A 14,745-nucleotide genomic window follows, 5' to 3' on the forward strand; every position below is an offset into this window, starting at 1 on the left:
TTTAGACTACAGGGTTTTTTCGAAAAATGTAGCCTTTTTTCAAAAAAACTTCTCCTGCATCTAGACTGCTGCCACGTTCTTTCGAAAGTAAAGTAAAAAAGCGGCAGTTTTTTCGACTGCGGAAAACCTCATTTTTATGAGGAAGAACGTCTTTTTTCAAAAGTGCTCTTCTGAAAAAAGGCGCTATGTAATGCAAACTGTGCTTTTTTGAAAGAGCATCCAGACTGCCCGGGTGCTCTCTTTTGAAAAAGCGGCTTGCTTTTTCTAATGTTCTGGTTGTAGTCTAGATGCTCTTTTTCGAAAGAGGCTTTTTTTGAAAGTATCTTTCGAAAAAGCCTCTTTTGAAAGAGGCTTGCAATCTAGACGTAGCCTTGTAGGGTAATTATGCAAAACAGAAGATATTCACAGCGTGCAGGCAGCAGGAACTTAGAAAATGAAGATTTGGGAGTGACTGCCAAGCAGATGTGTTAGTGGTAAGATGGTAGCAGAAAGGTCAGTGCACACTTGGTTTTTATTCCCAGAGGCATCATGCCTCAGGACAGGAAAGTAATACTCCATCTTTATAGCATTTGTGTATGTTGCATCTGGAATATTATGTTCAGTTTCAGGCACTTCCTTGCCAGAAAAACATTGACTTTGTGGAATTCAGAGAACAATAGCAACAATCATCGGGAGACTAGAAATATTGACTTATAGATAAATAGCGAAACAGTTTAGCTAAGCAATCACCAAGTAACACCATGATAACAATCTGTAAACATTTGCAGAGGACTAACACCAAGTAGGATGAGATATTATCCTGCAGAGTTAATGAGGAATATAAATAAGAGTAATGTGATGAAGTTAGAAATGGGACAATTTAAATTAATAACAAAATTCCTGACAGTGAGATCTCTGTCTGTGAATTAATCTCCTAATGGAAGTGATGGGAGCCACATTTGCTTATAATATGTAAACCTGAACTGAACAAAATACTGTGAACTATAAGGGTGATGGACTAGCAGTGGCACTGAAAAAGATAAATATTGTTTTCCTTGTGTTGGCAGTATGTCCTTATCTATGCTACAGGAAATACCTTGAATACTGCAAATATTGAATAGTTACCTAATCGTAATTACACACCCAAGTCAAGTATTTTCAGTATCACCTGTGTAGGTGGCTTAAAAGAAGTTGGAGTAGGATAAACTCTGACTTTTATATGAGACTGAATCCTGCCATTTGATATGCAATATTTGTTCATATTTTGAAAACACTATTACTGTGCTCACACGTGTATGTGCAGCAGGGGGTTTTCCTAGGCATGTAAAGATCCACTTTATATTCAGAGGAAGCCAGGTTTGAGACCTAAAATAGTTATCCCCAGATGCTGGGAAATGTGTTGTTATTTGCAAACATAATTTTGTTTGTAAATGCCTCATCTTATCATTAAGAAATGAAATAAATCACTAGCCACTGTTCATGTACCAAGTGATGTAAAAATCTTTGTGCTTGAGTGCACAAATAAACTAACAAATCCTATTGCCAAGGTTGTGCTGGCAGCATTATTGAAGTAATCAGTGGTGCTGCTGAGCAAGAGAGAGGAAGTTACCAAACAAAAAGATGCATGTTAAGTTCAGCTCAGTTGTTGGGCCAGGAGTGGAATGAATGCCAAGTTGTAAAAGAACATTTTTGATCGGGAATGTAATTTTTAAAATGATGTTGTATCATACCAAGAACAGAGAGCAAAATTGAACTATATAATAATACAGTATGTCTTGAGATTATTACATGGGGGAAAATATATCTCACCATTCCCCAAAATTGCTGGTCTGGCCCCTGCTTATCTGTCCCCACCCATCCACTGGGATCCTGTCTCCCTCGAATGGTGAGTTTTCCTTCTCTTACCCATGCAATGCTTGAATTGTTGACAGCAGGAGTAGAGTTCTCACTGACTCTGCTGTACAAAAACAGATGCCTTGTTCACTGGGCCACAGTACCATTTGGTTCAGCTGCCCCTCTAGCAGAACAGAGGAGTGGCTGGGCCAGAGTTGAGTGGCATTACAACTAGGGATGTAAACAACTAGTCAACTATCCGATAAGCAAATGCTTATCGGATAGTCACATGCTAGTTCACTAGTCGCTCACCCACCCCGCTGCCTCAATCAGAAAGAGGCAGCAAGAGTGGGGGAAGGAGGAGGTGCTTTGAAGTGGCAGCACCACGTGGAGCCTGGGGTCAGCTGGGGACTCCCCTGCTGACTCTAGGCTCCATGCGATGTTGTCACTTTGAAATGCCTGACACCAGGCTCCCCGTGGCATCTCAAAGTGGCAGCACTGCATGAAGCCCAGGTTAGCTGCGGACTCAGAGTCCCTATCTGACCCCGGGTTCCATGGGGCGCTGCCGCTTTGAAACGCCACAGGGAGCACAGGGCTAGAAGGGGATTGATTGAGTCCCCCGCTGGCCATGTGCTCTCCACAGCGCTTTCGCCTTTGAAATGTAGCAACATCCCTGGGGCTGTTGCTACACTTCAAAGGCAGAGGTGCCCTTATCAACTAATCGAATAGTCAATGCAAATTGCATCAACTATTCAATTAGCCAATAAATCGAAATTTTACAAATCCTAATTACAACCCCTTGTGCCAGATTGCAACACCACTCCCTGAAATTTGATCCATCTACTCATCTGTCTATATGTATCAGACAGACCACATTGCAGTGACATTGCAACCACACAGTCAAATTGCTGGTTGTGCCAATGGCAGCCGTGCTGATGTAGTATGGAACCTTTGCTTAAAAGCGATTGAGCTGTGGCCTCCTCCCTTCAGCTTCAGGGCCTGTAGAACTTTGAGCAAGGGCTAACGCTCAGGGGGCCGTTAGCATTTGACCAGTTCAGTAGGTTCAGAAGGAAGTTGAGACAGACTCCTCAGAGCCACTGCCTCTGCCATTGTCCCAATAAAAGGTTTAGAAAATTCAACCTATGAGGAAATATTTTTTTGAAAAATGGGCCTGTTTAGTCCTGAGAAAAGAAGACTGAGGTAGGCAGGGAGAATCTGATAACAGTATTCAAGTAAATGAATGACTTTTATGCAAAGATCCATCATCATTTGTTCTCTGTAGGTACTCAAGGAAAGACAAGAAGTACTTGCAGCAAGGTAAATACTAGGAAATGCTTTGTAACTACAAAGATAGTTAAGCACTGGAATAGGCTTTCATGGGACATTGTGGAACATGTTTTTATGAACATATAAATATGTATCAGGAATGGTCTCGATTTACTTGGCCTTGTCTTGGTGCAAAGGGCTGGTCTAGATGACCTCTCAAGGTCCATTCCAGCTTTACAATTCTGTGGTTATAGGAGACTGTTATAATGACAGTATTGTGGGCATTTAATATTGAATGAGTGTTAATGATAAAAAATAAACGATTGTATGTGAAAGGTATTGAAATGATTAATTCTGTATGTGATTCAAAATATAGGCCTGAAAGTAACATGCACAAAATATTCAAAGCAAGGCCATGTTTCTAAAGGCAAAATCTCTGGCAAAGCAACCTGCTATCATTTCTTTAATCTTCAATCCCTGCCTCAGACTGCTGCTTGACATCTCTTTGACCATGCTGATAAGTGGTGGCATGCAGGCTGAAGCACAAGAATACTGTAGTCTTGATATTGCAACATGCATTAAGGTACAATCTATATCCAGTTTGAATCAGCTGCTAGATGGCGTGTCATCAGAATGAATTCTCAGTAAAACTGAACTATACACAGAAGATATGGCACGAAATTAATCTTTAATCTCTTTTAAAATGCATTTCTGAAAGTTAAGGAACTAGTAGCAGAAAGTTCATCCCATCAGGTTTCTGCTAGGCAGATACTTTAATGTGGTAGAAGCTGTAATAACGTCACTGACAGCTTCACACATCTGGACTTTGAGCCTTTCTAGCATGACACGTAAGTCATCTTGTAATAAGCCAGCTCTGGGCTCCGCCTTCCAAGAGAGCAACTGTAGTTGTGTGAAATTCTTATAAATGGACTCTCAGATTTGGACTGCAGTTAGTGGAAAGTAAGATGAGACAAGCAGTTGGGTTCTGCTCTGCAAAGTGCCACTTTGCAAATGGAGATTTGGTGTTCCATGTTAATAGCATCTGATTGAATCCATATGAAATCTGCTTACGTACCAGATAAATAGTTGTTTTTTCTGGCAGCCATCACTGCAAACTCAGAATAGATTCTGAAAGTCCAGCTGTGTTTTTTCCTTGTCCATACATCACCACTAATTGTAAAGATATTGCTGGCTGACTGAATACGCAGTTACACTTCTGCCTCCCCAGTGTCTTGAAACTGTGCCCTGAGTTCTGCCTGCACAACTAGAGCCATCCCGACCATAAGATGGTTCAGGGCAACTGCCCTAGAGCCTGCATCTTTGTGGGCCCTGTGGTGGCCACCTCAATTTTCCTGTGCACAGGAGGGACTAGGGGGATTAGGCGAGTCTGGTGTGGAGCAGCAGAAGGGTCGCTCCCTCTCTCTCCTGCACTCACCGTGGTGGCAGTAGCTGGAGCCTGAAGCTGTTGGAGCTGGAAACCTGATCCGCTCTGCTGCACCATCTTCTCCTGGCTGGCTGCGCTGCGTTTCATTATGGCAGTGGAAAGCAGAGTGCCCCAGCCCAAAAATGCTCTGCTTCCCACTGTCGCAGAGAACCATGGCGCAGTGTGCTGGGAGAGAGCAGCAGGGTGGTGCTCCACTCTGGCTCCTACTGCTGTGGTGAATACAGGAGTGGGGGAGCACCCCTTGCTTTTGCCTCATGCCAATCCCCTGTAATTCTTCAGCTCGTGTTGCTCAGGGAGGGGGCCAGGTGGCAGGGCAAGCGCAGAGCAAGGGCACGCCTTGGGGAAGGGGTGAAGTGGAGGCGGGATGGAGCACAGGCAGGGTGGGGGCAGGGCATGCAGCAGGGAGATTGCTTTGGGTCCTGCACTTGGGGCACTAGTGGGGAGTTGCCCAAGGCCCACACTCCCCTAGGGATGACCCTGTGCACAACCCATCGATTTTACACATGTCTAACAAAGGCCATAGCTGGACCAGAGACATCACATAGTTGTTAGCAAGAACCCAAGTTAGCTTGCAGAAACGCTACTTGTATGTAAGGAAATGCTTTCCTGTAACTGATCATTTGTACTTTTGCACATTTCAAGCTGATTGCTCACTAGTCATATGGTAAGTCAGTGTGTTTATCTGTTGCTGCTTTTGTTTTATAGGCTTTCATAGCTCAGTCAAAGCTGGGGGAGGCATACTGCTTTCCAAGCTGTTTGTTCTTAAGTGAAATTACATGTTATTGTATGTAACATTTCATCTTGCTTCTTTTCTTTGTAAAGATGGAACCTGGAATTCAGAACCCCAGAAAGTAGTGAAACTAGGGGTTCTGCCCGTTAGAAGTCTGATCATGATGGAAGACACCATTTGGGCTGCGTGTGGTGGACAAATTTTTATAATCAATATTGAAACCCATGCTGTTGAGGTAAATGCTTTTACAAGTATTATTTCTGTATTGTGCCATGAAACACCATTATTCTAAATAGCAATGGATAGCCTTTACACATTAAAAATTAATTTAGAGAACCTATAAAATCCACAGAGAACTATAAGACAGTGGTTCTCAACCCTTTTTATGCCAAGGACCAGGAAACCCATTCACAAACGTTTGGTGAGCAGGTAACATTTTATTTGCATATTTATTATGCAAATAAAATGTTGCCATCCGCCTAGTCCCAACCCAGCCCCTTGCTCCCCAGTGCCTAACACCCTTTGACTCCCACTCCTATGCCCCATGCCTTTTGATCCTTTAACCTCTGACCCCTACAATCCATGCCAACACTCCCCAACCATGCCCTCACCCATCTCCCCATTTGCCCCCACCCCACCACATGCCCTATAATCCCCAGAGCAGGCTGTCCCCCCTAGGGAGCGTGTCCATTACTGCTGTGTGGACAAGGAGAGTGGCCCTCTTCTTTCATACCTCCGCCCTCCCCAAGCACGTCTTGTGCCCTGCATGAGTGGGGGGGAATGCAGAGCCCCAGCCACTATTATGGGGGGGGAGGGGAGGGAGGCACTTTAGCCCCAGCGCTGCTGCTGGCAAAAGCATCTGCGGGAGGCAGGGTAGCCCTGAGGGGAGAAGCGCCAAGCCCTAGGGAGGCGCTTCCTACTCCACCTCCTCCTGCCGCTGCCAGCAAAAGCAGCTGTGTGGGCAGAGCGAGTGGCCGTTGGACGCATGCATGCCTCCCTCCTTCACACTCCTCCCCCCACAAGCACAGAGTGGGGAGGTGGGAAGGAGGCACCTCCTGCCGCTTCCTGAGCTATCACAGCTGCCAGAGCTGAGCTACCAGGAACAGCCAGCTTGAGCTCCTACAGCCACCACAGTCCAGCAGCCCGCAGTTCGCTGCCTGACCAGGCAGTGGCCTGGCAGTTGGGAACCTCTGCGCTAAGAAATGTGAAAGAAATCTAAAAAATGTTGGTTTGAGTTGATTAACTTTGTTGTGGTTTGATTTCACTTTCTCTGTTTAACTTTGTTGTGGTTTGATTTCACTTTCTCTGCTCTGAACTTTTCTTATATTGGCATGTATAGCCAATATAATTTGTGTGGATTTTTGGTCTGTTTTTTTACCCCCTTAAATTGTCACGTGACTTCTGAAAACTAAGGTATTTTGTGTAAGTGCTAGCTTTAAAATCCAGAGCAAAGGGAGCTCACAGAAAGAAGGAAAGATTGCTGGAAATCAGCATGGCTTGTGGACTAATTTGGAGACTAGGGCTCTTAGGGTATGTTTACACAGCAGCATTATTTTGGAATAACTGACATTATTTCAAAATAACAAAATGCACATCTCCACAGCAAGCCATTATTTCAAAATAATACCAAGATGGGGAACTTCTTACCGCAACTGCTGTAACCCTCATTACAAGGAGTAAGGGAAGTCGAAGGAAGGGTGTTCTGCCTTCGACTTCCTGCTGTGTAGAAAGCCCCAAAAGCCAGATTAAGCGATTATGCAGTTATGCAGTTGATGTAGCTGAAGTTGCATAGCTTAATTCAACTTTTGCCCTGCTCTGTAGACGTGCCCTTCGGGTACCTATGTACAGCAGCGGGGAGGTGTGGTTCCAGGCTTAGTTGGACATATATGTGCTAATGCTGCTCAAGCAAGAGCACTAAAAGTAGTGGTGGAGCTGCAGCTGCACAGGTGGTGGCTCAGACTATCTGCCTGAGACCTATCCCTTAATGAGATGAGATAAGAAGCTTGGCTTGTTTATCCTAACAAAATGAAGGAGGCGTGAGATGTGCTTGCTCTCTATAAATACATCAGAAGGATAAACTCCAGGGATGGAGAGGAGTTATTTAATTTAAGGGCCAATTTTGGCATAAGAACAAATGGGATATAAATTGGCCATCAATAAATTTAGGTTTGAAATTAGATGAATGTCTAATCATCAGAGGAATGAAGCTCTGGAACTACCTCCCAAGGGCAAAAAATCTAATTTGTTTTATGAGTGAGCTTTTAAGTTTATGGAAGGGATGAGATTGTCTGACTGTAATGGCTCATGGTCCATCCATGACTGTTAATAGCAGATATCTCCAAGGGACAGAGATTGGACCTTAGTTCAAGAGGGCTGAGAGTTACTACAGAGAATACTTTCCTAGGTGTCAGGCTGGGCGATTTTTCCTAGTCTAAGCCTGCAGGGGAAGAAAGGCTGCCTGCCTCAGCAACATGGGGCATAGGTCACTTGCTGGTTTGAACTAGGGTAAATTGTGGATTCTCTATGACTTAAAGGCTTACAATTAAGTGTTGAGGACTTCAGTAACTCAGACAAAGGTTAGGGGTTTACTCAGGAGCAGGTGTGTGAGGTTCTGTGGCCTAAAATGTACAGGATATTCAGGCAGGATGATCATAAAGGTCCCTTCTGACCTTAAAATCTTTGAGTTTATGAGACCCACAGGCAAGAGAGCAGACAGCCTATGTGGGCCCTTGCCAAGGTGCTCGGGGCTGGCTCCGCACTTGCAGAAAGGGCGATGTTGGGGGCAGCTAGCTCTCTATGCTGCCTAGACCGTGGTGTGCTCCTCTCCCCCCGTCCTCAGCTGCACAGAGTGCACAGTGCTCTAGCAGAAATTTAAAGGGCTGGAGCTCTGGCCACCGCTGCTGCTGTAGTAGCAGTGGCAGTGGCTGGGAGCCCTGGGCCCCTTGCAATTGCTGGGCTTTGGGACAACTGCGCTCTCTTCAACCCACCCCCTATCCTCAGTCAGTTGGCCTGCCCTCTGGTTACTTACAAGGTTGGTTAGCCTAAGCCACAGTCCTTGCTACTATTGTCTCACTGCTATTAAGCATTGGCTCAAGCAAAGCTACTGGACAGGTGAACCTGACACAATAGTTCTGCTTCTCTGTGGCGAGATGTGGCTTTTTCCCTTGTGGAGACTGCTTCATACATCCATAATCCTCCAGCCTTCTCTCCTCAGCCACTAGTAAAACCTTTCTGTGTCTCATTGCGGCAGACCAGCGGATACAGCAAATATGCTTGGGGAATCTTGGGAGTTTCCATCACAAGGCTGATTGGCCAAGCACCAATGTGAAGTGATCTCTTCAAGTGATCAGTTCAAATTGGCAACAGTAAATGCAGACGTTATCTGCCAAAAAGTCTTTGGACACAGTTTCAGCTTTTTTCACATCCTGAGAGCTGTCATGGGAAAGGAGGGAGTCAGGCAACATGTTCTTCCATATCTTTCTTCCCTTCTCCCTACTGCTTTTTCCTTGTTGCAGGTTTATATCCCCACATACTCTGGGACCCAGCTGTACACTGCCTCAGTAGGCTCATTAACATACTTCTCACAGACCTGCTTGGGCCAAATTCTTAAGATTTTCATGTAGCCATAATGATATCAGTGATTTTGTGGAGTTGTGACTAGAAGGAGTATTCACTCTAGACTGTTCACTTAGACTAGCTGTTAGACTGCAAATAGCCCAGTCCCAAAGTGCTAATCCTCTGTACAGGTACAGATGCTAGTGCAGGAGCATTTGGCTGAAGAGGAACAACGCTGTCATGCTTCTTGTTAAGTCAGAATAGGGAAAGGAAAACTGGGGTTGAAATTCCAGTGAAAAATGCTGAGTTCTGAGGAAATCAGCTTTCCCTTGTTTCAAGACAGATGGAATTGTGAGTGTCTAGGCAGTTGTTCAGGATTGCTCTGCCAAAGAGTTTATATCCTGTGCCTGTTCCTGATCTTTCACTACTCTAATGGGGGGAGGGGAGCAGAGGGCATGTTTTAGTGTCCTAAGCATAGAGGGCTTAAATCAGAGGTAGAGAACTTTTTTTTTGGGGGGGAGGGGGGGGGGGTCAGGGAGCTGCTGACCCACAGACAAGTCAGTTGTAGGCTGCACACAAGTGAAAAGCAAAAAAATTCCCACACTCTCACTGAGGCGGCCCCCCTAACTGAAAAGGAGAAAAGCATTTTTCACTTTCCCCTCGCACACCAGAGCCTTGGGTGGCCCATGCTAGAAGATTTTGTGTTCTCTATGCTGGGAAGATCTCCAAGCCTTGGGGGCTGGATCCAGGCAAGCTTGGGGCCACATTGGACCCCTGGGCCTTAGGTTCCCCACCCCTGGCTTAAATTTGAACAGGGTTAAGTCCATCCTTCCACCTGCCAGGAAGATACTTTATGTTCCTTGAATTTTACAGCTTGGAATTCTTTCAAAGATCATCTGTGATGAGAGCCACAGTCTCCTGGCTTGTGGGATTTACTGTTAATTTTGTTTCACTGTTGATCATGTTTCTCCTTACCATTGTCTGTTTTGCTCTTGTTACATTTCAAAAGCAAAGCACCGCCAGGAGTGAGCTGGGGACTTGAACAGTCCCCCGTGCTTCCCGCGGCACTTTGCTTTTGAAATGTACAAGAGCCCTGTTCTTGCTAGGTTTCAAAGACAGAAACGCCGCCAGTTCCCCTCTGCAGCCTTGACCCTTCTCCCCAGGGAGACGGTGCTGGGGGGAACTGGCTTTTAAGCCAGCCGTCCTCAGCACTGTATCCTGCTCCCCCCCTTGCTGCCTTTCTCTGATAGAAGCATCAAGGGAGATTGGAAGCAACTAGTTGAGTGGACTATACGATAAGCATTTGCTTATCAGATAGTCAACTAGTCACTTACATCCCTACCCTCCAAGCCCTTCACAAGCATGCCAAAAAGACAATAGTAAGGAGAAACATGATCAACAGTGAAACAAAATTAACAGTAAATCCCACAAACCAGGAGACTGTGGCTCTCATCACAGCACTCAAAGATGATCTTTGAAAGAATTCCAAGCTGTAAAATTCATGGAACATAAAGTATCTTTCTGGCAGGGGGAAGGACGGACTTAACCCTGTTTGAATTTAAGGGCTCTTGTATATTTCAAAAGCAGGGAGCGTAGTGTCAGCAGGGGACTACTTGACTAGTCCCCTGCTGAGTAGTCCCCTGCTGGCCGTGCTCCTTGCGGCTCTTCCGCCTTTGAAATGTAGCTAGAGCCGGCAGGGCTCTTGCTACATTTCAAAGGCGGAGGCAGTCGTATTGACTAATCAAATAGTCAATGTAAATTACATTGACTATTCGATTAGTTGGTTAATCTAAATTTAACATCCGTTTTGGAGGGGAAGGAGAATAGTAATTTTTCTGTTTTTACTTTCTTCTTCCTATGGCCACATTTTCTGGGATGGCTTGCTTGATCTGAATAAAATTTTTTAAAAAAATCTATTTTACATTTTCTTTTTTCCTTTTGTTTTTGTTTATTTTATTTTTTGCTTGTGTGCATGGCTCCCTGTGGAAAAGGTAAATTGGTGGGAGATTGAGATGAACTCCCTATAAGCAGGAAGCTTTATGGAGGCACAAGCCCAAGGATAGCTGAAGCTCGTAAACAGCTTTGGTAAATTCCCTTGTCTCTCTCTGAGACATGCCCTGAGTGATTCCCTTCAATGAGAGGGAAGAAGGAGGAGGAATGAGCATCCTCTAGCCTGCAGCAAAGCATCTGCTTTAGCAGGATGATGAGGATGAGGAAGCTGGGACGCATTCAGCTGGTATATATTGTAATGCATTCCTCCAAGGCAGAGACCAACTCCTGCTGTGTGTAGAAGTGATAATGCCAACCCCCTATCCCACATCTCTTCCTGATTAGGCACTGCCTGCCTTGAGATCTTGTTTTCAGATGTTGTCTCAGCCATCAATCCATGCCTTTGCTGTGTGCGGAACTGCTCTGAAATCTGTCTTGCTCCACCCTCTCTAAGCCTTCCTTTTTAATGCTGTTTTTTAAATGACCTCGCTTGGTCCTTTATATATTTCTGATGGCTTTCTTTTTCTCTAACTTCCTTTTCTGTATGGATTGAGCTCCTTCAAATTCAGTTTGTTTTAATGTAACTAAAATTGTAATTGTAATGTTTTAGTGTGTTTTTGGAAATGACACCATGCCCTAAGCCCCTTGGCCAGGGGCACTTCTGGAAGCAAGGAACTGCTGTTGCATAATATTAAAAATCCCAGGATATTTTTTACCCATGTGTAGGGGTTCGTCTTTGCCCTTGTCCATTACTTTCCTTCCCACCAATGTAATAGAGTTAGCTTCCTGGGTCCTGTTTGCCTGCAGATCTCCCACCAAAAGGTGACAGTGTTTCAGTATTGCTGTTGTGTCTAGGCCCTGATCCTGTGGTGAGTGCTGTGTAGGCAGATGCCAGCAGGATTGGGGCCTCATTTGTAAAATATCACAGTATCTTGCAGGCTGAAAGTCACTATGTATATAGAAAACCACCCTGTTTTTCAAGAGTTAGCTAATTATAGACAAACCACTTTAGTGTGAAATATTTAAGTGGAATAATTTGAAATGTGTTAAACAAACAGAAATTTCCTGTGTTTATGTTGCCCAAATATTGTGATTATTTTTAAAGTTGCAAAAGTCAGTCACTTTATTTCATGAACAAAGAGACCCATTATGTGGAGCTTGCTATGCTTGAGAAACCATGGTTCAGTTCTTGGCACAGCTATGTAGGCCTGGAATTACAACTGAGTTTGCAGTGTGCAAGTGGGCAACCTCTGAAAAGAAAGAATTCAACTATGCCATACACTGTCAAAACAATAGTGGACCATGTTAGGCCCCACTGTTGGAAAGACCGACATCCAAAATGTGTTCTGAAGCTCTGTTGTTGCTATAGAGTTGGAACAAGAGAGCCTGGGTGGAGGAAGGGGGGAGAGGGGCGCGGCGGAGCTAGGCTTTGAATGGAAGCCAGAGAAGGAATGTGGTTATGAAAACTCAAGAAAGAGAAGTGTAAAATGCTAAATTGAGAACTTGTGATTGTTTATATAAACACTGGGGATAGGTTTGAATTTTGTCACTTACAAGCTTCCCTGCTTGTTCTATGAACTAAATTATTTAAAGATAAGACTGTATATCACATGGGTAGTGCAATCAATGTAAATTCCCACAGTTATTTTCAGTGAAAAGATTTATTTGCTGCCTCCCCCCCCCCAAAAAAAAAGTCCAGGTTTTTGGTACATTCCTGCTCCTACTTTATATGAGAAGACAGTTTGGTTGAGAAGAATGGCTTTTTGTGCACTCCCTATGTGGCTGAGAACATGGCAATTGATTTTTTTTCTAGATGTCTCCGATAACTGTACAAACAGAAATGACACACTAGGTGGTAGTGTAATGAATTAGCTGGTAACAGATGAGTTAGAGAGTCCTGTGTGAGCTGTTTGCAGTTGTGTTAATAGAATCATCTTCCTGCTTGTGGTTAGAGCAGAACACTGCAGAAATAGTTCATTTTTAAATTTTGTATCAATTTTATACCTACTTGATCCATAACTAGAAGTTTAGAAATAAGTGGGTGGGTTTTTGATCAGTCCCTAAGAGGACTTAATATATATATATATATATATATATATATATATATATATATATATAGTAGCCCAATGTCTGTGACTCTGAAACGCTGGCTGTTCCCTCTGCCTCCTGCCGTGGCACTCGGCTGACTTCTGCACCATTCAGCCAGGCCGCCGCGTGGGACCAAGCGGCGCAAGCAGCCGTTTGGGGTCCTTACTCCTCATGCAGCACAGAGGTCAGCTGAGTGCCACGGCGGGAGGCAACAGCGCCGCCCAGAGGGAACAGCCAGGGGGCAGGGCCTGGATGAGCATGCATCTCTGATGTCAGGAAAGGGCGCTGGATTCAAAAGGAGGAAAGTGGAGCAGACACAGAGGATGCGGAGGAGACAGAGAGGAAAACGGAGGAGGCAGAGGACAGCGAGAGAGAGTGACAGAGATGCAGCAGGAAGAGGAGAAGAGAAACACAGAGTGAGAGTCAGGAGGGGGAGAAGAGAAAGAGAGAGAGGTGGAGAGAGAGGCAGAAGGTGGAGGAGAGCTGAGGGGGGGGGGGAAGCAGGAGGAGGAGGAGGAGAGAGAGAGAGAGAGAGACTGGAGGCTCAGGAGGAGAGACCTGAAAATCCCGTCTTATGGCAGGCTAGTTGGCTAGTTATAAAGGAAAAGCACATCATTTTGAAGAGAATTGCTATGGAATTTTTATATGTACTAGGGATATATTAGGAAATTCACTGATAAGAAGGATGGGCAGTTTTCCCAGGAGCTCTGCCTGCAATGTGACAAAAAAAGTCTTCAACTCTTGCTCTATTAGACAAATTACACATTTGTGTTTTTAAATAGAGTATTTTATTTAAGGAACACTGAGATGGGGTAAGATAGAGAGCTTAATAATGAATGTAAGTTTTCCCATTTCAGTAAGTTTTCCATGTAAGTTTTTCCCATTCCAGTTTTTCTATGCTACTTGAATAAAAATGTCAGTGTAAAATAGTAGATACAAATGTATACAACAGAGATGCTCTACTTGCCTTCTATAGTGTGGTCACTAGTAAAACCAACAGGTAATATTGTTTGACTCACCAGAATTGAGAATGTGAGAGTAACTTAATGCCAAAGTGATGTCTTTCCTATTCATTTCCTATAGTCTATGTGCTCGAGGAATATTACAATTTCTTTTAAAAAACCTCCCTCACAAAACTCACCAAGCATCAAACATGAAAATAGGAATAATAAGAGAAAACAGATTATATGTGGCCTTGTTACACTTATGTGGATCTGGAGTAGTTTTATTGTCATAAGTAGAGTTACAGTTGTTGGGGTTCGTGACTGCAACTGAAAAGAAGGATGACCCAGTGGTTAGGACTCTAGTAGAGGAGTTGGGAGACCCAGTTTCAATTTCCTGTTCTGCTAGAGTGACTTAGCTCAAGATATTTTATCTGTAGTTCAGTTCCCCATCTATAAAATCGGTATAATAAAATGTGCCTACCTCACAGGGAATATTGAGAATAATGAGAATATTTGATATGGCAGAATGCCCAGATACCAAGGTGGTGGGGCCTATAAAAATACCTAAGGTAGACTGAGAGAAGAATTTGGCCTGCTGTGAGTTGTCTTTAAGAAAGGTCTGGATTAGATGCTAACACTAAATGACCAGAATGTAATACAATCTGGTTAAGAACCATAAACAGGGAATGCTTATTTTCAAAATGTGAGAATAAAATTAAGAGTGTCTCTTTGTATTGTGAGATGTAGAGCATTATTTACTCCCAAATCCTTGAGGCAGAATGCCAGGGGAGGTATTTGTCATTTATGCATTAGAGCGATTCTCTGTCTTATAAGAACAGCTCTGTACACTCCAGTAAGCAGCTTGCTGGCACAACATGTGAATAACAACAACAGTCTGTTCCTGGAAAGACAATTAA

The 14,745-nt window shown here is 44.1% G+C and overlaps 1 protein-coding gene across 6 annotated transcripts in view; it reads left to right on the plus strand.

Annotated features, from left to right (window-relative positions):
- Window positions 1-14,745, plus strand: part of ARHGEF10 (Rho guanine nucleotide exchange factor 10) — a 167,272-nt gene that overhangs the window by 130,217 nt on the left and 22,310 nt on the right. For all 6 annotated transcript variants that reach the window (XM_075923594.1, XM_006137773.4, XM_006137774.4 and 3 more), the window contains one exon: window positions 5,345-5,487. In XM_075923594.1, coding sequence (XP_075779709.1) covers window positions 5,345-5,487 — 143 coding nt within the window. The remainder of the gene's footprint in view (window positions 1-5,344; window positions 5,488-14,745) is intronic.

The sequence above is a fragment of the Pelodiscus sinensis genome, chromosome 3 (genome assembly GCF_049634645.1).
Source record: "Pelodiscus sinensis isolate JC-2024 chromosome 3, ASM4963464v1, whole genome shotgun sequence".
NCBI lineage: Eukaryota > Metazoa > Chordata > Testudines > Trionychidae > Pelodiscus > Pelodiscus sinensis.